Source organism: Eptatretus burgeri, chromosome 7 (genome assembly GCF_056783735.1).
Source record: "Eptatretus burgeri isolate ZD-2024b chromosome 7, Ebu_testis_v1, whole genome shotgun sequence".
In the NCBI taxonomy this organism is placed as follows: domain Eukaryota; kingdom Metazoa; phylum Chordata; class Myxini; order Myxiniformes; family Myxinidae; genus Eptatretus; species Eptatretus burgeri.
The window spans coordinates 39,212,188-39,236,627 of NC_140967.1; the positions used below are offsets into that span (position 1 = coordinate 39,212,188).

Consider the following 24,440-nt stretch of genomic DNA (forward strand, 5'->3'; position numbering starts at 1 on the left):
GTCAAGATTGCTCCTGACAGAGCCATTGATCCTGGCCTACTGTTCCAGCGATTCCTTGTATTGTCCAGGACAGGACATCTGTCACTCGAGGAGGTGATGAGATATGAGCGGAGTCCATACCCATCACCCCTTTTTTGAGGACAAACAAATCTTGAGAAAGGCCAACAAGCCTCAATTAGCCCAAGCCATCGATGACCATTGTAACAAGATACCATCTAGTGAAGCGACATCAGATGCTATCCCAAAGACTGAAAGATATGTGCTTGACGGAGGCTCGTTGCTGCACAAGCTGTGAAGTGGAGGAAGGGAGATACCTATGGTAAAATAGCCAAGGCATATGCTGACTTTACAAGTGAGCACTATGGGGCAGCAACTGCTGTGTTTGACAGGTATGGGGCAGGTCCCTCGATAAAGGATAACTCGCACCAGAGACGGGGGGGGGGGGGGAGGGAACCATCAGTTATCCGGTCGTGAACTTCACCAGTAAAACCGACTTTGAAGGGAAGCAGGAAGAATTCCTTTCAAGGGGGGAAGTAACAAGCAACAACTAATCAGCTTAATAAGTGATGAACTGAGGAAGGTGGGCTTGTACGGTCATTCAGGCAGAAGGGGATGCTGATGTGGACATCGCTAAAGCCGCAGTTAACACTGCATATGCACATTCCACCATGCTGATTGGAAAGGACACTGACTTGTTCATTCTTCTTCTCAATTATGCCACAGCAGAGGGCAAACCACTGTATTTTCGATCAGACAGTCAGTCAAGAGGCATTCCAAAAGTGAACAACATCAATTGCATAAAGTGTGTTCTTGGCAGTGAGTTGTGGACACAATTGTTATTTCTTCATACTTTCACCGGATGCGATCAACATCCCGTTTATGGTGTTGGAAAGTTTGTTTTTTTTTCTTTTGAAAGATAAGATTTTTCACTAATTCTTCAGCGTACTCTCTGAAGTACATTTTTCTGAAACGTGTCAATAAAATTTACTCTTTAAAAAAATGGATATTTGCATTCCTTGGCCAAAAAACTGATTCACAGGTGAAATAATATGGGGGTTATTGGTAGGTGCCTTCATTCATGATTGTTAGCCGCCATCTTGGATTTACGCATTCGATGGACCAAGTCATAAATCCACTTTGGTTAGATACCAAAATTATTGTTCTACACCTAATAATAAGGAAGTTACAGCCGCCTTCCTGGTTTACAAGGTCGGCGACGGCCATCTTGGAACTGACCCAGTTTTAACCCACTTCTGGTGGTCAGACTTAGGAGACTTTTTGTTTTTTCTTCTGTCGTTTAAAACACCCAGTAGGTAAAAAAACACTGAAAACCCTTTTGTTCGAATTTGTTGAGGGTCTGATGGTATATTGACCCATCTATTATGTTTTCACCCCTTTCTATCTGTTTGTCTGTCTGTTTGTTACTTATGAAATCTAAAGATTTTGTTAGTATATTGATTACTTCTGTTTCTGTTTGTTTGTTTGGTTGTTTGGTTGTTTGTTTGTTGGCACGATAACTCGAGAACGGAAGAAGCTACCAATGTCAAATTACACCACGTGATTCAGGAGGGTGATGGCTAGTGCTGATTAGATTTTGGTCAAAATCGGTCAAAGGTCAAGGTCACAGTGAGGTCAAATATTCGATTTTTGATGGTTTGGTACAGATAACTCGAGAACGGAAGCTACCAATGTCAAATTACACCACGTGATTCAGGAGGGTGATGGCTCGTGCTGATGAGATTTTGGTCAAAATCAGTCAAAGGTCAAGGTCACAGTGAGGTCAAATATTCGATTTTTGATGGTTTGGTACAGATAACTCGAGAACGGAAGAAGCTACCAATGTCAAATAACACCACGTGATTCAGGAGGGTGATGGCTAGTCAGGTCAGGTATGGGAGCATGTGCCAGAACAGCGCGTCGCTGCGTCCACTTTCCGCCGGTACTCCAGGGGCCTCCGTCTGGCCATCCCCCAGGCAGATGCCAGGCCCATCCCCATCTCCTTGAGATGATGGTCAACCTGCTGCAACCATGAGGCACGTGGTCGGCCCACTGGCCTCCTCCACTCATGAGACTCCCTCGCTGAGAGAATCTGGTGAGCGGGATCAGCGTCAGGAAAACGAGCCACATGTCCATACAGCCGCAACTGACGCTCACGGACTATGCAGGTAACAAATCTCATCCGAGTCTCTCTCAGCAACCGCTTGTTGGACACAAAATCCGACCAGCGATAGATGGCTAGTGCTGATTAGATTTTGGTCAAAGGTCAAGGTCACAGTGAGGTCAAATATTCGATTTTTGATGGTTTGGGACAGATAACTCGAGAACGGAAGAAGCTACCAATGTCAAATTACTCCACGTGATTCAGGAGGGTGATGGCTAGTGCTGATTAGATTTTGGTCAAAAACGGTCAAGGTCACAGTGAGGTCAAACATTCGATTTTTGATGTTTTGGAACAGAATCATCATAGAAACTTCTGGTTTGCATCACTACCTTCTCTAGAGACAGCTTTTATTAGACAAGGTCAGAGGTCAAGTTGACGATTTCGTAAGTACCAGTCTATGACTGCTTGTTTGTTTGTGTGTGTGCAGGATACCTCAAAAAGTTGTGGACGGATCCGGATGAAGTTGGGTGTGTGACAAGGACTAATTGATTAGATTTTGGTGAATATCCGGATCGGGCTACAATAATTTTTAATGTGATTCTTCACCATTGAGAGATTGTGTTAAACCGATATATAGCACGATAACTCAAAAAGTAGTGGACAGATTCTGATGAAACTTGGTGGGCAGGTTGGGTGCGTGGACAAGGACGAATTGATTCGATTTTGGTGAAGATCCGAATCTGGATCTGGATACGAGATTTATTTAATTTTCAAAGTTATTCTTCACCATTGAGAGATAGTGCCAAAAATGATATAGTACTGTATAGCACGATATTTCAAAAATGTATTGGGCCCAATATGTTCTCGTGGATCAGGCATTACGTGGCGGAGGTATGTGCTCTACCGAGTGCCCTTCTAGTTTTTTAAGTGATTCTTCACCATTGAGAGATACGGCTAAACTAATATATAGCACGATGTCTCAAAAAGTTGTGGATGGATTCGGATGAAACTTGGTGGACACGGGTGTGTGACGAGGAAGAATTGATTCGATTTTGGTGAAGATCCGGATCCAGATACGAGAATTATTTATTTTTTTAAGTGATTCTTCACCATTAAGAGTTGGGGCCAAAAACGATACATAGCATATTTCAAAAGTATATTGGGCCCAATATGTTCTTGTGGATCAGGCATTGCTTGGCAGAGGTATGCGCTCCACCGAGTGCCCTTCTAGTTTTGTATGCAACACATGGCTTCAAACAGTCTCGGCTGATGCAACATTTCTTGTTGCAGGAATTTGGAACTTGAGCAGTGTGCCGGCGATAGTTCACCCACTCTTCTTGAAGGACACCTTGGGATCTTTAACCTCCATCCGAGGGACGGCACACACAACGACTCCTCATCCTACCTGTGAAACACTGGGATGACAGTTTATAGCTGAGTCGGGATTCAAACCCAGGCTGGACAGCTTCGAGGCGAGTGTGCGTACATCTAAGCCAGCCTGCAACGAAACTGTAGTTTGTACAAGCTCCCTCGTGAACCTAACACACACACACACACACACACACACACACACACACACACACACACACACACACACACACACACACACACACACACAACCGATAAATTAATCCCATTTCTTGTTGGGGGCTCACCGTTCATTGACTTTCCAAATGGCTGCTGAAACATCACCACTGTGCTCCAACCATTCAGGAATTTAGAATTTCTAAAGGATGTAGTCCTCAGGACACAAGGATTGTGAAAGATTACATACTGAACAGACGGTTGAAAACGACGCTTTGATCGGCCATGGAAATCTAAACCACACCAGTGAGGCAACACAATTGGTCTTCACCCAGAACCACCAAGTCTCCACTCTCTCATTAAGTACTGTATATGGGATTCCCATGCAAAACATTAGTTGTATTGCATATTACTCAACTTCTCACCTGTGCAAGTGATTTGCTTTTTGAAAGTACAAATTCAGCCGTCATGGTAATTTGAGACTAGGAAAAGGCAGATGTGAAATCCCTGCTATTTTTCCAGAAAATCTTTTATGGACAATCTCACATTTCATAATGCATTATACCCTTCCCATACAATAATGCACCTTTTTTGTTGTTGGCTCATTTGTACCGTCATGCATTCATCTGGATTACATCGATGTAGTATGTTAAGCATCCCCAACATGAAAAGTTTTGCGAAACGTTGCACGGAACTGTCGACCGTATGTCAACATGAACAGAGAAACTGCACAGAACAGGTGCATATCCATCAGAGAGATACACTGAACTACTTCTTGGCAATCTGGGGCAGGTACTCGTCAGGACCTCTTTATTCGTTATTACTTGGCGAAAATTTATTTTTGCCAAGTATGTTGGTCTGTAGTGTTTGTCTGTCTGTTTTTTTTTTTTTTTTGTATACCTTGGTCGAGGCTCGTATGAGAGCAAACACACAACTCACAGCAAGGAGGCATGAGACAAGAGGGGCGGGAGTGGAAGGGACAAAACAGTGGGGAACAGACACATTAGGTGAACTGTGGAAGGGAGAGGGATGGGGATGGGACGGGGAACATGGCGAAGAGAAGATGGACATTTCAGGGACTTTCAGGAAGGAAAGCAGGAGAAATGAAGGAAGTGGGCTTGGGTGGATTATCGGGGGTAGAAAAGATCGAGGATTTGGATGGGGGAAGATAAGAGGTGGTGGTGAACAGCTGTTTTGAAAGCCTGGAGGGAAGAATGGGAAAGAATAGAGTGAGGAAGTTTATTCCAAAGGCAGGAAAAAAGAGGAATGAAAGAGTGAAGATGAGCAGTGATTCGTGATTTTGGTAGTTTTACCAGAAGGGGGTTGTTGGCGGACCTTGAGCGCCCTGTGGAAATGTGGTGGGGACAAATCGCAGAGAGAGCAGGGGGGGAAAGGCTGGAGAGGAGTCGGTAGAAGACAGAAAGACCACCGACCAACCTGCGGTGATTGAGTGAGAGGCCCAAAAACTCAGCTTCATTGCGGGAGATGCCGATGATCTTAAAAGCCCTGGTTTCGACAGTGTTAAGCCGAGAAAGGTGGGAGGCAGGAGCACCAGCCCAGAGGGGAGAGCAGTACTCCATCAGGCTACGGACAAAAGCTTTGTAAGTGGTCAGGAGCTCAAGAAGGCCGAGGAAGGACTTTGCACGACGGAGGATTCCCAGTCGGCGATTGGCTTTTGAGGCGAGGTTGGAAATGTGACTTTCCCAGGAAAGGTCATAGCAGATAGTGAGACCTAGAAGCTTGAAAGAAAAGACTTCTTCCAGAGGATTGTTGAGAAAGTGGATGGGGGGGTTTTGTAAACGGTCCTTTCGAAGAGACATAGTGAGAGTGTGAGATTTGTCTGGATTGAAAGACATGTTCCACGTGTTGGACCAGTTTGTGATTTTATCCAGATCTGCAGTGAGCGAAGAAGCTGCTGCTTGCCGGTCTGAGGGATGACAGATGGTACGGCAGAGGGTGGAGTCGTCGGCAAAGAGAAATAGAGGATTTTCCAGAGAGTCCGAGAGATCATTGATGAAAACCAGAAAAAGAACAGGGCCCAGAACGCTACCTTGAGGAACTCCAGCCTGGACAGGAAGAGGGGATGAAAGAACTCCATTTAGGGCCACACATTGACTGCGACAGGAGAGGAAGTCTGCGAGCCATGAGTGGAGATGGCCTTGAATACCATGGGAAGAGAGTTTGGTGAGTAGGGCAGGGTGCCAGACTGTGTCAAAAGCACGTGATATGTCCAGGGATACGGCTCGGATTTCCTGTCTGGCATTGAGGACCTCCATCCATTGATGGGAGAGCAGAAGCAGCATATCCAGGGTAGAGTGACCTGGTCTGAAACCAAATTGATGATTGGAAATCAAGCCATTGGAGAAGAGGAAGGATTTCATATCTGAGGCGATGATGGATTCCATCACCTTGCTGATGATTGGGAGAAGGCTGATTGGTCTGTAGTTACAGGGATCTGTTTTTGCACCTTTTTTATGCAGGGCAGTGATGTTAGCAGATTTCCAAGCAGATGGCAGATGACCTTGGGCAAATGAGAGGGTGAATAGAACAGAGAGAGGGTGAGCAAGAGCAGAAGAGCAGGTTTTGAGGACACGAGGGCTGATGCCGTCTGGACCGGTTGCAGAATCTGACTCGAGGTTTGAAAGCAAGCTCTCCACCTTGTCAGGAGAAAAGGATACAGAGTCCAGGGAGAAAAGGATACAGAGTTTGTTACACAATTTTTGGACACAGTTTTCAGGCAATTGTTTTGAAAAAAAATTTGTGTGTGTAGGTGACCGGCCAAGGACGGCAACGCTAAATTTTGGTGAAGATCCGGATCTGAGAATTTTTTTAATCGATTCTTCACCATTGAGAGATTGGGCCAAAAATGATATATAGCACGATATCTCAAAAGGTTATGGATGGATTAACAGGAAATTTGGTGGACAGGTTGAGAGTGCCACTGGGAAGAATTGATTCAATTTTGGTGAAGATCCGAATCTAGATCTGGATACAATGATTATTTAATTTTTAACTTATTCTTCACCATTGAGAGATTGGGCCAAAAATGATATATAGCACGATATCTCAAAAGTTATGGACGGATTAACACGAAACTTGGTGGACAGGTTGAGAGTGCCACTGGGAAGAAGACAAACGCACAAACACCAGTTCGTGAATTATAGTTAGGATTTTAGGAGCAGCCGATACTGTACAATTAATTAAAAGTGTGTGTGTGTATACGTGTGTGTGTGTGTACGTGTGTGCGTGTGTGTGTGTACGTGTGTGCGTGTGTGTGTGTACGTGTACGTGTGTGTGTGTACGTGTGTGTGTGTCTGTGTGTGTGTTTGTGTCTGTGTGTGTTTGTGTGTATGTGTGTGTCTGTGTGTATGTGTGTGTCTGTGTGTGTGTGTGTGTGTGTCTGTGTGTGTGTTTGTGTGTGAGTGTGTGTGTGTGTCTGTGTGTGTGTGTGTCTGTGTGTCTGTGTGTGTGTGTCTGTGTGTGTGTGTCTGTGTGTGTGTCTGTGTGTGTGTCTGTGTGTGTGTCTGTGTGTGTGTGTGTCTGTGTGTATGTGTGTGTGGGTGTGTGTGTCTGTGTGTGTGTGTGTGTCTCTGCGTGTGTGTGTCTGTGTGTGTCTGTGTGTATGTGTGTGTCTGTGTGTGTGTGTCTGTGTGTGTGTCTGTGTGTGTGTGTCTGTGTGTGTGTCTGTGTGTGTGTCTGTGTGTATGTGTGTGTCTGTCTGTGTGTGTGTCTGTGTGTGAGTGTGTGTGTGTCTGTGTGTGTTTCTGTGTGTGTCTGTGTGTGTCTGTGAGTGTGACTGTGTGTGTGGGTGTGTGTGTGTGTGTGTGTGTGTGTGTCTGTGTGTATGTGTGTGTGTCTGTGTGTGTCTGTGTGTGTGTGTCTATACGTGTGTGTGTGTCTCTATATGTGTGTGTGTGTGTCTATGTCTGTGCGAGTGCTCGTATGATTGTGTGTGTGCGTGTGTGTGTGTGTCTATGTCTGTGTGAGTGTTCGTATGATTGTGTGTGTGTGTGTGTCTGTGTGTATGTGTGTGTGTGTCTGTGTGTGTCTGTGTGTGTGTGTGTCTGTGTGTGTGTGTCTATATGTGTGTGTGTGTGTGTGTGTGTGTGTGTGTGTGTGTGTGTGTGTGTGTCTATGTCTGTGTGAGTGTTCGTATGATTGTGTGTGTGTGTGTGGGTGTGTGTGTGTGTCTATGTCTGTGTGAGTGTTCGTATGACTGTGGGTGTGTGTGTGTGTGTGTGTGTGTGTGTGTGTGTGTGTGTGTGTGTGTGTGTGTGTGTGTGTGTGTGTGTGTGTCTGTGTGTGTGTCTATATGTGTGTGTGTAATAGAATTGTTAGAAACAGTTGTGTGAAAAAACAAGATGTGTGTGATGATTGACATTTCTTTTGGTGAGATTTCTCCCGCTGATTCGTCATTATGTTTTGGTGTAAAATCCACCGTCCTGTTTATTCGATATTTCTCTGTTTCTCACGGACTCATTTGGTTATTATGTATTTATTTAATCCTTATGTATTTGTGGTAACTACATTTCCAACGATGAAAACGATGCAACTAAACAAAATGGAAGGTAAAGCAGGGCAGCCCCCAGCTGAACGAGGCCCCTTGGGGACGAACCCTCACAGGACTTGTGTTCCTCGACAAGGGAATGCTGTGGTGAACTCAGATATCATGGCTGCCGGAGGTGGCCATTCTGAATTAGCCAATGCGGAACACTTATCCGAATGCAAAATGTGTAAATGTGGGATTTCCAATTGTAAAACTTGTCCTCCATGTGCCGCAAACAATATAATTCATTGTACAGTTAACGACTCGATGTTACAAATTAAAATAAACTAAATAATTAATTACAGGTAAAACCTCAAACATACGAGGTCCGTCTATAAAGTAACGGGACTGACTTCACAGAAATTTTATTCCAAAAAATATATTGAAATCACAGCTTGTCCCCTTCAAAATAGTTTCCCTCCAGTCTCACACGCTTGTCCATCCTCTTCTTCCACGCTTCGATGCACCCCCGGAAGGCTTCTTCTGGAATCTTCCGGAACTCCATCATCACGGCCCTTTTGATGGCCTCCACATCAGGAAATCGGATCCCCTTGATCACCCCCTTGAGCTTGGGGAATAGGAAAAAAATCACAAGGGGCCAAGTCTGGTGAATACGGGGGTTGCTCCAGAGTTGGCACGATCCTCTCCTCCAGAAACTGTCGGATGCTTAGGGCACTGTGAGCAGGGACGTTGTCATGGTGGAGCACCCAGGCGTTGTTCTCCCTCAGATCCCTTCTCTTGTCCAGGACTGATCTCATGAGGTGCCGGAGGATCTCCTTGTACACGTATTGATTCACTGTTTGACCCTGCGGTAGAAACTCGAAGTGGACGAAGCTCTTGATGTCAAAAAAAACATGATGAGCATCACCTTGACCTTCGACTTCGACATCTTTGCTTTCTTTGGTCTTGGTGATGCCGGACTTTCCACTGACGACTCGGCCGTTTGGTCTCGGGATCTTATTCGAATCTCCACGATTCATCGCCAGTAATGACTAATGCAGGTCTGGATAGTCCTCGAGGCGCTCCATCATGTCTTGACCGACATTGACTCTTTGCTGTTTCTGGTCCTCGGACAACAGCTTGAGGACCATCTTTTTGCACACCTTGCGCATTTTGAGATTTTCAGTGATGATGCTCCAGACAGTGTCCTTGTTGATGGAAAGTTCCTCAGTAATCATCCGCACCGTGAGTCGACGATCTGCGCGAACCATCTGCTTCACACGCTCGATGTTGTTCGCCGTTCTGCTCGTTGAAGGTCTTCCAGACCGTGGATCGTCTTCGACCTCCTCCCGTCCCTCTATGAACCTCTTGTGCCATTCAAAGGCACATGTACGTGACATCGTTTCATCCCCGTAGACCTGCTGCAGCATTGCGAAGGATTCGGAAAGTGTTTTGCCAAGCTTGACAAGAAACTTCAGATTGGTCTCTGCTCACGACTCATCGCGCGACGACTCAGACCAGACAACATGTAAAGCACGACCTGTAAAAAACTCACACAATGAGTGCAGTCAACCATCACCAATCATATATATTTCTGGAATGTTGCGAAGGACTGTGCCACAACCCATTCATTCAAGTTGTGTAAGTGGAGCACACAGCAGGCTCAGTCCCGTTACTTTCTCGATGGACCTCGTAGTTCACTTCTTGACTTGCAGCAGATGTGTGATGCAATATGTTGATAAAACAATTCAGGGATGTAATGCAAGAATGGATGCACACAGGAGTGGCACGAGAAACCCAGAAAAAACTACTGGTTGTCCACTACTCACTCATCACTTTACACATGGATAGTCAAGCTACGAGTGTCAGTGTTGAGGTTGGAGAAAACATAAGCAGTAATTGCAGAAAAATGAGCATGGTCTGGCAACTACGGTTTTTTGAAGAATAAACCTTTAAAAATCTTCTTCTCCAGAATAGCTGAACAGTAGAGATCGAGGGGAAACTTCACACACATAGTCCCCAAGGCTTCGGGGATACCAGGGTGTTCACAAACAAATCATAGGTCACATGGTCTGGCAGGATAGGTCACATGGTCTGGCAGGATAGGTCACATGGTCTGGCAGGATAGGTCACATGGTCTGGCAGAATAGGTCACATGGTCTGGCAGGATCGGTCCCATGATCTGGCAGGATAGGTCACATGGTCTGGCAGGATCGGTCACATGGTTTGGCAGGATAGCTCACATGGTCTGGCAGAAAAGGTCACATCATCAGAAAGCTTAGGTCACGTGGTCTGGCAGCTCCGATTTTTTTTTTGAAAAATAAACCTTTAAAAATATTCTTCTCCAGAACGGCTGCACAGATTGTGGGGAAACTTCACACACGTTCCCCAAGCTTTGGGGATGCCTGGGTATTCACAAACAAATCATGGGTCACATGGTTTGGCAGCATAGGTCACATGATCTGGCAGCTGTGATTTTTTTTGAAGAATAAACCTGTAAAAATCTTCTCTCCAGAACAGCTGGACTGATGAAGGGTAGACTTGACACACACACACATGTTCTCAAGTCTTGGGAATACCACGAAGTTCACTAATAAATCGTATGTCACATGTTCTGGTAGCATAGGTCACATGGAGTCCTTCCTGAAAGTCCCTGTTGTGTAAGGACCTGAAAGTCCCTGTTGTGTATGGACCTGAAAGTCCTTGTTGTGTAAGGACCTGAAAGTCCTTGTTGTGTAAGGACCTGAAAGTCCCTGTTGTGTAAGGACCTGAAAGTCCCTGTTGTGTATGGACCTGAAAGTCCTTGTTGTGTAAGGACCTGAAAGTCCTTGTTGTGTAAGGACCTGAAAGTCCTTGTTGTGTAAGGAACTGAAAGTCCCTGTTGTGTAAGGACCTGAAAGTCCTTGTTGTGTAAGGACCTGAAAGTCCTTGTTGTGTAAGGACCTGAAAGTCCTTGTTGTGTAAGGAACTGAAAGTCCCTGTTGTGTAAGGACCTGAAAGTCCCTGGTGTGTATGGACCTGAAAGTCCTTGTTGTGTATGGACCTGAAAGTCCTTGTTGTGTAAGGACCTGAAAGTCCTTGTTGTGTAAGGAACTGAAAGTCCCTGTTGTGTAAGGACCTGAAAGTCCCTGGTGTGTATGGACCTGAAAGTCCTTGTTGTGTATGGACCTGAAAGTCCTTGTTGTGTATGGACCTGAAAGTCCTTGTTGTGTAAGCACCTGAAAGTCCTTGTTGTGTAAGGAACTGAAAGTCCCTGTAGTGTAAGGAACTGAAAGTCCCTGTTGTGTAAGGACCTGAAAGTCCTTGTTGTGTAAGGACCTGAAAGTCCCTGTAGTGTAAGGAACTGAAAGTCCCTGTTGTGTAAGGACCTGAAAGTCCTTGTTGTGTAAGGACCTGAAAGTCCCTGTAGTGTAAGGAACTGAAAGTCCCTGTTGTGTAAGGACCTGAAAGTCTTTGTTGTGTAAGGACCTGAAAGTCCCTGTAGTGTAAGGAACTGAAAGTCCCTGTAGTGTAAGGAACTGAATGTCCCTGTTGTGTAAGGACCTGAAAGTCCTTGTTGTGTAAGGACCTGAAAGTCCCTGTAGTGTAAGGAACTGAAAGTCCCTGTTGTGTAAGGACCTGAAAGTCCCTGTTGTGTAAGGACCTGAAAGTCCTTGTGTAAGGACCTGAAAGTCCCTGTAGTGTAAGGAACTGAAAGTCCCTGTAGTGTCCATCTTGTTTACCCCTGTACCCCTTCCCATCCATCGCCCTTCCACAGATCTCAGATCTCTGTTCCCCACTGTTTTTTCCTTCCCTCTCTCGCCCCTCGTCTCCTGCTCCCCTTGTTGTACGTTCTGTGTGTTTGCTTTCATACGAGCCTCGACATTGTATTTTTTTTTTAAAGCTGTGATTTTTTGAAGAATAAATGTTTAAAACCCCTCTTCTCTGGAACAGGTGAACAGTTCGAGGGGAAACTTAACACACATGGCAAAAATTGAAGTTTTTGGTGTAAATTCAAAGCGTTCCGGCTGGCCCAAGCCGAACACCGCACATCACCCAGTCAACACCATCCCGAGTGTCAAGTTCGGTGGTGGCAGCATCATGTTATGGGGTTGCTTTTCATCAGCAGGTACCGGCAAGCTTGTCAGGATGGAAGGGACGATGGATGGTGCAAAGTACAGGAGAATCCTTGATGAAAACCTGCTTGAGTCAGCCATGAATCTAAAATTGGGTAGGAGATTCACATTTCAGCAGGACAGTGATCTGTGAACCACAAAGCTAAAGCCACACTGGAGTGTCTGAATAAGAAGAAAATAAATGTTCTTGAGTGACCCAGTCAAAGTCCTGACTTGAACCTGATTGAACATTTATGGCGAGACTTGAAGGTTGCAGTCCATCGACGATCCCCATCAAACTTGGCAGAATGAGACCAATTTCCACGTGAAGAATTGGCAAAGATTTCACCATCTCACTGTGGGAAGCTGGTGGACACATACCCCAAAAAGACTCGTAGCATTCATTGCTGGAAAAGGTGCTTCCACTAAGTACTGGCTTCAGGGGTTGAATACTTTAGGCAACCAGTGAATTTTGATTTGTGCATGTGTTTGTCTGTATTCCTGACACGTAACCTCCTTCAACTATAACAGAGTTTAGTTTGATCTCTTCAGTTATGAATAAAAAAAAGTTCATTTGGAAAAACTGTTTTATATAATTCGTAATTTATCTGAATGTGGCATTATTATTGGTAGGGGGTGAATACTTTTGCAGGCTGCTGTACGTGCATCACATCCAGGTATTGTGACCATCAAGTCAATTTGCTAGGAGCCACGTATGGTGGCCAGGTATATGTGAAGATCTGGAGAGCTACGTTACATCACTGTTCCGTTTTTCAGGCTATCCCACAAAACTCACCTGAGGCACCGATTCACATGTGATCCTGGCCTTCTAAATCATGATCTTCACTTCGCTTAGATTCTGCTGGACCATTCTTCGGGAAGATGTTTTTGGTTGTAATCGACGCTCATTCAATGTGGGTCGAATATTTAGCCTTAATCATCCTGTACCAGCAAGTTCACGGTTGAGAGTTTACCTGATTGTGTGGTTGGTGATCATGGTTCATGTTTCACCGGTGCTGTGTTTCAGGATTTGTTGAAATGGAATGGTATCCAGCACGATCACAGTGCTCCCTTGAAACACGCTTCCAATTGTCAGGCAGAGAAGCTGTGCAGGTGATCAAAAGTGGTCTCTGAAAGGTGAATGACCGATCTTCTCTGCAGACCAGGTTGTTATGCGTATTATTTACAAATAGGACACATCCGCACACAACCACTGGACGCACACTCACAGAAATGATGTTCGGTCGAATGCTAAAGACGTGCCTAATGATTCATCCAGTCACTGGCCACACATTTAAACAGAAGGGGTAGCCTTCCATGACCGGAACTCAGTTCCACGCGTTATCAATGTGTGTGATCCTGTTTTGTCATGCACCTAAATGGCTCACTGGTCATGCAATCGTATAAATTTGCAAGTCTGTATTTGTTGTGGAACTGTCAAATGGACAAACAGCACATCAACATATTGACCGACTCCACCTAAGGCATTGTGAACCAAATCCTCCAACCCATGTTCAGCCAGTTGAAAGTGAACCCTTGGTCGAAATTCCAGTTGTGAGCCAAGTGCCACAACCCGATGTGTCTGAACCCCATCGCAGAGAGTTGGAACCTGTACCTTCTCCTACTCAACATCCTTCTGAGTCTGCTGCTATCAGCACTCCACAAACGCAGTCACCCCAGATGCGATGCTCCACTCATATGCATAAGGCATCTGAATGGTAGAACTTGGTAGTGATTGTACCTTGCCTTACTGTATAGTTCCTTTTGGGGGATGTTGACATGTTCTTTGTGAAGTTACCTGGGCATGCAGCATTCTGCAATATACGTGGTGGTCTCACTTGGGTGTTGTCTTGCCTTTCACCCTTTTTTTTTTATAAACCTTTTATATAAATGAAGCTCTGACCCCAATTTGATCATTGGAAATGGATTTGCTCAAGGAAGTTGACTATGAGGAAGTTTACAAATAATAAGTTTGCTCATAAGTCTTCAGAAATGAAAAAGAATGCTGATGTTTTGATTTTGGTTTTCCCGAGCAAGCTATGAAAAATAATATATATGTTTGCTGTTTTCATTTGATTTTTTTCTTACTTCAGTTGGCCTAAAAAGGTATATGCTCAGGTGAGTGTTGGATCGGTCATAGATGAGCGCCAACACAGTTGGGATGGGATGCTGGGCCCCAATTCCAGTGAAATGGCATGGCCTCAAATTAGGATCCAGTCCAAGTCTGAGTGGTTGAACCACTGACTCCTGCCGGAGGGAGGGAGAGCGGGTAGGATTGGCATTTGACTTGTAGCATTGGTAAATATAGTGCGTTTCAAAAAGAATGATGCAACTTTAATGTTTATTTACAAAAAAAAAAAACAGAAACCTCCGGACCGTGAACCAAACATTTATTGAAATCTTATGACGTGGTATTTTCTGTCACTGATTGCTGTTGCAGTAAGTCACTGCTAGAGTTAGTGAGAGCCCGAGGTCTGAACTCGGCATTTACGCAAAATCCTTGCAATTAACGTTCTCGATGTGTGCCCCTCCACGGTTCAGACAGGCATTGATCCTGACTCCAAAGTTCTGTCCAACTTCCCTGTAGGTCTCATATGGCACTGCCTGGAGGTAGTCTGACGCCTCCTGTTTCAGATCATCCACTGTGGCAGGGCAGTTGGCATAGACAGAGCCCTTGGCAGCCCTCCAGAACCAGGAGTCCAGAAGGTTCACGTCTGGTCTATGGGGTGCCCAGTCATGAGTGGTACCCAGGGCAACGAGGTGGTTTCTGAAGAGCTGCCGCAGGAAAGTGATGGTGTCACCAGCTGTAAGCGGAGGTGCGCCATCTTGCGTAAACCAGGTCATGCTGAGCTAGTTTGGGGTGACCTTTTGGGCTAGATAATAATGGAACTTCTGGAGCACGGCCTGGTAGTGCTCACCGTTGATCGTCATCATCCTGCTGTTGTCATTCTCAAAGCAGTTAGGCCCTAGCATTCCCCCATCTGGCATTGAATGCGCAGAAGCATGTGACCTTCGGCCCTTCCAGGTACCTCTCGGTGATCTCCTCAGGTGGTTCTGCCCCCCAGAAAATGTTTCTGTGGTTGTTGATGACACCGTTCAAGTGGAAATGGGCTTCATCACTGAACCAGATCAGGTTGATCCAGTTTGGGTACCTCTCCATCCTGTCACTGAGCAAATTGCACATGTCAAGTCTCTTTCTCTGAATGTCATCTTGACTCAGTTTATGCCTAATAGAGATGATGTAGGGGAAAAGCTTCAGTTCCTTGGTGAGGATACGCCAGACTGATGTTGGTGTGATGCCGAGCTCCTGGGAGTGCCGGTGGTGGTACTTGTTGGGACTGTCCACTGCAGAATCCCGCACGGCGTCGATGTTGGCTTGGCTCTTGGTTGCTGATGCTGGCCTGCCACTGTTGCCCTTGGTATGGTTGTGCACTGTACCCTTGTGCTCAAAATGTTTGACAATACGTTGAATGGCACAATTTGTGGGTCCATCACGTGTTCTGAGGTCGTATTCCTGGCAGAACCTCTGACGGGTGTCTTTATGATTTAGTCTCATACCACAGAGCCACCACTTTTTGTCTTCTGCTTCACCTTCAATGGCACAGTGGAGCTACAGAGCAAGAAATCCCATGGAACAAATACCACCATAACACCACCAAACCCTTGAAAGGAAAACAGTATAGGTCTAAAAACAAAGAAATGGCAGGTAGTCAAAGTTGTATCAATCTTTTTGAAACACCCTGGTAATTCAAGATGTGTTTGATGGTGTTTCTTCAAGGTCGATGCACCCATGAACTGCTGGACGGAATGAGTTGATAACTGGGGGTCGTATTGGTGGGGTGGTGGTGTGGGAGGGATTTAGGATGTAAAACAAAATCATAGTCCCTGGGGTTCAGGGTGGAGGGAGCACTCCAATTCTCTCCAGATCCCATTGTGTGCTGCCTTTTTGGCTGCTGGTTGCATCATTGGTTGGGACGCGGCTACGCCGCTGATGCAGTGCCCCGATTCCCAGTATTCCGGTGCTCATTTCACCGTCCTTGGAAGGATGACAGGCTGAGTCAACCCCCTGGTGTATTAATTCAGAGGCCGACGGGGCTTGAACTCAAGACCCGAAGATACCAAGCCGCCACCCAAACCACTGAGCCAACACCAGGCTGATACAGGAGTGTCTTGTAGAGAGCTTCTTGGAGGAATCGTTGATGGAAGTCGACACACATCTCGTCCATTGTTTTCCCTGTTTGTGGACCTTCATGAACCCAGCCACTCACAACAATGCGTCGTTCAATGGTACAATTGCTTGTATCACCCATGGTTACGTTCACTCAATCTGAAACAAATGAAACAAATGAACACTCTGCACACAACAGACAATGTCCCAATTTTACAAGGGGTGACAAGACATTGTGGGCACCCTGCAGAAGGACGTAGCTGCCATCGAGAGGGTTCACCGTTGGACCACTCGAGCGATTCCGGGCCGAGACAGACAGCTATGAGGAACGGCTGAAGGAGACCACCACTGTATACAGTAAAACAAGTGCAGAAGACCTTTTCAGCAGAATGGACAATGACAGGACCATTGGTCTTAACAGTGAAGAAGAAGAGTTCGAACGGAAGCAAGGCAATTCTGGGGTCTTTCAGAGAGGAGGAAATGCATTGGACATTTGGGATGGTCTCCCCGGAAAGATCGTGTGCTGGCAACAGAGAGAGTCGATGGAGTAAAATCTGAAATTGTATACAATAGTGCGTGGCCGTACATGCAAAAAAAAACAAAAACAATATTAAACCTTGAAAAGGCACACACTCAGGTCCCCAGCGTCAATTGTGATGTCATATCAAACGAAGAAGAATTGTGACGTCATAGGACCGTGTCCTGTCATTGGTTTGGTAAATAAATTGCCATAACTTGGGAAGCCCTTGTCCGATTAATATCAAACCTTGAAAAGGCACATAGTCAGGTCCCCAGCAATATACCTGGCAAGTTTCAATGAGATCGGAACAGCGGTTGTCGAGAAACAGCGATCACACACACACACACACGCACGCACGCACGCACGCACGCACGCACGCACGCACGCACGCACGCACACACGCACACACGCACACACACACACACACACACACACACAGACAGACAAACACGCGCGCGCACACACACACGCACACACACAGACAAACACGCACACACGCACTCACACAGACACGCACACACACAGACACGCACACACACACACACAGACACACACACGCAGACACTCACACACACACGCACTCACACAGAGACGCACACACACAGACACGCACACACACAGACACGCACACACAGGCACACAGAGAGACGCGCGCACACACACACACACACACACACAGACAAACACGCACACACGCACTCACACAGACACGCACACACACAGACACGCACACACACACACAGACACACACACAGACACACACACACAGACACACACGCACACAGACAGACAAACACGCGCGCGCACAAACACACGCACACACACACACGCACACACACAGACACACACACACGCAGACAGACAAACACGCGCGCGCACACACACACGCACACACACAGACAAACACGCACACACGCACTCACACAGACACGCACACACACACAGACACGCACACGCAGACAGACACGCACACACACAGACACGCACACACACAGACACGCACACACACAGACACGCACACACACACACAGACACACACACACACAGACACACACGCACACAGACAGACAAACACGCGCGCGCACACACACGCACACACACACACGCACACACACAGACACACACGCACACACAGACACACACGCACACAGACAGACAAACACGCGCGCGCACACACACGCACACACACAGACAAACACGCACACACGCACTCACACAGACATGCACACGCACAGACACGCACACGCACACGCAGACAGACACACACACACACACACACACGCAGACAGACACACACGCAGGCACGCAGACACGCACGCACGCACGCACGCAGACGCAGACGCAGACGCACGCACGCACGCACGCACGCACGCACACACGCGCGCAGACACACAGACTGCTGGAATTATAGATCGATAAGCAGCTCGTGAAACATTGGGGGATAGAGAGGTACAGGATTATTGGCAGGTGTGTTCGGCAGCACAGGTGGGTGTTTGTGCGTCGTGATTGTGACGTCCGTGAGACGATCTCGTCACAAGCGAACGTGTTGTCGATGTTTGTTCATTCCTCGTCACACCCACCTCCCCAATAAAAGAAAAGAAAGTGGAATTTTAAATATAAAATCCGATGATAATGTGATATCCTTGTGATTTGTGCAACAAAAACAAATCCATTGAATTCACGTGGAGCCGTTGGAGCGAACACTTGATGGCCGATTGGTCTCCTCCTGTGTACCGCAGGCTCCTGTCGCACATCCTCGTAACGATCGTGCGGTGGGTGGTTCCTGTTGTTAATTGGTAATCGAGACTCACCGAGTCACCGGTGCAAAACGCGCGGGATTCCAGGACTGTGTGGTCAGCACGTGACGCAGAAAGGGGCGTGGCGGGGGCGTGGCGGGGGCGTGGCCTGATGTGCAGCGAGGTCGAGCTGTTTGCGCGAGTTTTTCTTTTTGAGAAGTTCTCTTCCTCCGGAGTGTAAATACTTCTCCGGTTCGATCTTCTTTATACATCTCGGCCCCGGGAGGGGGAGGTGGTTAAAGGCGGAATTGTTGTGTATTTGTAATTGTCGAACTGCCAGATTCCAGGGACCAATCGTGACGTATCCGTTACTGTTGATTGAGAAATTTCATTAATCGTTGATCACCCGGAGAAGCATACATGTCGAGCAACCTCGCGGTAATTGAGGAGGTGAGGGTGAAGGAATGTGATGAAGAGGAGGATGAGAAGAAGAGCAATGTGGATTGGCAGCGAGCGACCCCGTCAGAGCACGTTCCTGCGCACATCCTCACGAACCTGGATCGAACCAACAAACCTGGAACCCAGGACCAGGTACGATCGATCTGATTTGGTGTTTTTTTTATTTATTTATTTTTTATTTTTTTCTTCTTTCTTCTCTTCAGGATTCTCCCTTTTCTTATCATTTTTTTTTCAATCGAATCGTGGAATTTGCAATGCTACGGCACTACCACACTAACACTGTACAACACTACCTCTCCACCACTCTACCTCACCACCACTCTACCTCACCACCACTCTACCTCACCACCACTCCACCTCACCACCACTCCACCTCACCACCACTCCACCTCACCACCACTCCACCTCACCACCACTCCACCTCACCACCACTGCACCTCACCACCACTCCACCTCACCACCACTCCACCTCACCACCACTCCACCTCACCACCACTCCACCTCACCACCACTCCACCTCACCACCACTCCACCTCAGCAGCACTGCAGCTCACCACCACTGTACAACGCTCCCACCCTCCAACGCTGCAACCCTGCCAACCCTGCCAACACTGTCCACACGACAACCCCACCACACTGCAACCCTCCAGCGCTCCCGCCCTCCGCCGCACTCCGACGACTCCGCCGCACTCCGACGACTCCGCCGCACTCCGACTCTCCGACCCGCCGACGCCGTCGCGCCCCGACGCCGTCACACGCCGCCGCGCCCGCGCCCCGCCGCACCCGCCCCTGCCGCACCCGCACCCCGACACTGCCGCGCCCCGCGCCCGGCCAGCCCGGCGCTACCGCGCCCGCGCTCGCTGCCAGCAGCCCGGTCTGTACCGCCGCATCACACGCACCCCGATGCCGCCGCACTCACCGCCGCACCCGACACCCCCGCACCCCGACACCGCCGCACCCCGACACCGCCGCACCCCGACACCGCCGCACCCCGACACCGCCGCACCCCGACACCGCCGCACCCCGACACCGCCGCACCCCGACACCGCCGCACCCCGACACCGCCGCACCCCGACACCGCCGCACCCCGACACCGCCGCACCCCGACACCGCCGCACCCCGACACCACCGCACCCGACACCCGACACCGCCGCACCCCGACACCGCCACACCCCGACACACCGCCGCACCGCGACACCGCGGCACCCCGACACCGCCGCACCCCGACACCCCAACACCGCCGCACCCCAACACCCCGAAGCACCGCCACACCCCGACTCTAACACCCCGACTCTACCACCCCGACTCTAACACCCCGACTCTACCACCCCGACTCTACCACCCCGACTCTACCACCCACGACTCTACCACCCCGACTCTACCACCCCGACTCTACCACCCCGACTCTAACACCCCGACTCTACCACCCCGACTCTAACACCCCGACACCCCGACTCTGACACCCCGACTCTACCACCCCGACACCCCGACTCTAGCACCCCGACACCCCGACTCTACCACCCCGACACCCGACTCTACCACCCCGACACCCCGACTCTACCACCCCGACACCCCGACTCTACCACCCCGACACCCCCGACTCTACCACCCCGACACCCCGACTCTACCACCCCGACACCCCGACTCTACCACCCCGACACCCCGACTCCACCACCCTCCGACACCCCGACTCCACCACCCTCCGACACCCCGACTCCACCACCCTCCGACACCCCGACTCCACCACCCTCCGACACCCCGACTCCGCCCACCCTCCGACACCCCGACTCCGCCCACCCCTCCGACACCCCGACTCCGCCCACCCTCCGACACCCCGACTCCGCCCCACCCTCCGACACCCGACTCCGCCCACCCTCCGACACCCCGACTCCGCCGACACTCCGACACCCGACTCCGCCGACACTCCGACACCCCGACTCCCGCCGACACTCCGACACCCCGACTCCGCCGACACTCCGACACCCGACTCCGCCGACACTCCGACACCCCGACTCCGCCGACACTCCGACACCCCGACTCCGCCGACACTCCGACACCCCGACTCCCCGACACCCCGACTCCGCCGACACTCCGACACCCCGACTCCGCCGACACTCCGACACCCCGACTCCGCCGACACTCCGACACCCCGACTCCGCCGACACTCCGACACCCCGACTCCGCCGACACTCCGACACCCCGACTCCGCCGACACTCCGACACCCCGACTCCGCCGACACTCCGACACCCCCACTCCGCCGGCACTCCGACACCCCGACTCCGCCGACACTCCGACACCCCGACTCCGCCGACACTCCGACACCCCGACTCCGCCGACACTCCGACACCCCGCCTCCGCCGGCACTCCGACACCCCGTCTCCGTCGACTCTCCGACACCCGACTCCGCCGACCCTCCGACACCCCGACCCCCCCGACACTCCGACACCCCGACTCCCCCGACACTCCGACACCCCGACTCCGCCGACACTCCGACACCCCGACTCCGCCGACACTCCGACACCCCGACTCCCCCGACACCGACTCCGCCGACACTCCGACACCCCGACTCCGCCGACACTCCGACACCCCGACTCCGCCGACACTCCGACACCCCGACTCCGCCGACACTCCGACACCCCGACTCCGCCGACACTCCGACACCCCGACTCCGCCGACACTCCGCCACCCCGACTCCGCCGACACTCCGACACCCCGACTCCGCCGACACTCCGACACCCCGACACCCCGACACTCCGACTCCGCCGACACTCCGACTCCGTCGACACTCCGACTCCGTCGACACTCCGACTCCGTCGACACTCCGACTCCGTCGACACTCCGACTCCGTCGACACTCCGACTCCGTCGACACTCCGACTCCGTCGACACTCCGACTCCACCACCCTCCGACACTCCGACTCCACCACCCTCCGACTCCGTCGACCCTCCGACTCCACCACCCTCCGACACTCCGACTCCACCACCCTCCGACTCCACCACCCTCCGACACTCCGACTCCACCACCCTCCCGACTCCACCACACTCCGACTCCACCACCCTCCCGACACTCCGACTCCACCACCCTCCGACACTCCGACTCCACCACCCTCCGACACTCCGACTCCACCACCCTCCGACACTCCGACTCCACCACCCTCCGACACTCCCGACTCCACCACCCTCCGACACTCCGACTCCACCACCCTCCGACTCTACCACCCTCCGACACTCCGACTCTACCACCCTCCGACACTCCGACTCTACCACCCTCCGACACTCCGACTCTACCACCCTCCGACACTCCCGACTCTACCACCCTCCGACACCCCCGACTCTACCTGCACCCGACACCCCGACTCTACCACCCCGACACCCCGACACCCCGACTCTACCACACTCTACCACCCGACACCCCGACTCTACCACCCTCCGACACCCCGACTCTACCACCCCTCCGACACCCCGACTCTACCACCCTCCGACACCCCGACTCTACCACCCTCCGACACCCCGACTCCACCACCCTCCGACACCCCGACTCCACCACCCTCCGACACCCCGACTCCACCACCCTCCGACACCCCGACTCCACCACCCTCCGACACCCCGACTCCACCACCCTCCGACACCCCGACTCCACCACCCTCCGACACCCCGACTCCACCACCCTCCGACACCCCGACTCCACCACCCTCCGACACCCCGACTCCACCACCCTCCGACACCCCGACTCCACCACCCTCCGACACCCCGACTCCACCACCCTCCGACACCCCGACTCCACCACCCTCCGACACCCCGACTCCACCACCCTCCGACACCCCGACTCCACCACCCTCCGACACCCCGACTCCACCACCCTCCGACACCCCGACTCCACCACCCTCCGACACCCCGACTCCACCACCCTCCGACACCCCGACTCCACCACCCTCCGACACCCCGACTCCACCACCCTCCGACACCCCGACTCCACCACCCTCCGACACCCCGACTCCACCACCCTCCGACACCCCGACTCCACCACCCTCCGACACCCCGACTCCACCACCCTCCGACACCCCGCCTCCCCCCCCCTCCCACACCCCGACTCCACCACCCTCCGACACCCCGACTCCACCACCCTCCGACACCCCGACTCCACCACCCTCCGACACCCCGACTCCACCACCCTCCGACACCCCGACTCCACCACCCTCCGACACCCCGACTCCACCACCCTCCGACACCCCGACTCCACCACCCTCCGACACCCCGACTCCACCACCCTCCGACACCCCGACTCCACCACCCTCCGACACCCCGACTCCACCACCCTCCGACACCCCGACTCCACCACCCTCCGACACCCCGTCTCCACCACCCTCCGACACCCCGCCTCCCCCACCCTCCGACACCCCGACTCCACCACCCTCCGACACCCCGACTCCACCCCCCTCCGCCACCCCGGCTCCCCCACCCTCCGACACCCCGACTCCACCACCCTCCGACACCCCGACTCCACCACCCTCCGACACCCCGACTCCACCACCCTCCGACACCCCGACTCCACCACCCTCCGACACCCCGACTCCACCACCCTCCGACACCCCGACTCCACCACCCTCCGCCACCCCGACTCCACCACCCTCCGACTCCCCGACTCCACCACCCTCCGACAGCCCGACTCCGCCACCCTCCGACGCCCCGACTCCACCAGCCTCCGACACCCCGACTCCACCACCCTCCGACACCCCGACTCCACCACCCTCCGACACCCCGACTCCACCACCCTCCGACACCCCGACTCCACCACCCTCCGACACCCCGACTCCACCACCCTCCGACACCCCGACTCCACCACCCTCCGACACCCCGACTCCACCACCCTCCGACACCCCGACTCCACCACCCTCCGACACCCCGACTCCACCACCCTCCGACACCCCGACTCCACCACCCTCCGACACCCCGACTCCACCACCCTCCGACACCCCGACTCCACCACCCTCCGACACCCCGACTCCACCACCCTCCGACACCCCGACTCCACCACCCTCCGACACCCCGACTCCACCACCCTCCGACACCCCGACTCCACCACCCTCCGACACCCCGACTCCACCACCCTCCGACACCCCGACTCCACCACCCTCCGACACCCCGACTCCACCACCCTCCGACACCCCGACTCCACCACCCTCCGACACCCCGACTCCACCACCCTCCGACACCCCGACTCCACCACCCTCCGACACCCCGACTCCACCACCCTCCGACACCCCCACTCGACCACCCTCCGACACCCCGACTCCACCACCCTCCGACACCCCGACTCCACCACCCTCCGACACCCCGACTCCACCACCCTCC

At 51.5% G+C, this 24,440-nt stretch overlaps 1 protein-coding gene across 4 annotated transcripts in view; it reads left to right on the forward strand.

Annotated features, from left to right (window-relative positions):
- Positions 1 to 18,784: 18,784 nt before the first annotated feature.
- Positions 18,785 to 24,440, forward strand: part of LOC147023072 (two pore channel protein 2-like) — a 59,059-nt gene continuing 53,403 nt past the window's right edge. For 2 of the 4 annotated variants that reach the window (XR_015060007.1, XR_015060009.1), the window contains exon 1: positions 18,786 to 19,220. Coding sequence is in view for 1 of the 4 variants with exons in the window: in XM_085888094.1 (XP_085744220.1) it covers positions 19,050 to 19,220 (171 nt within the window). In the remaining 3 variants the exon portion in view is untranslated. Of the gene's footprint in view, positions 19,221 to 24,440 lie in introns of all 4 variants that reach the window. The other 2 variants (XR_015060008.1, XM_085888094.1) reach the window with 2 other exon arrangements.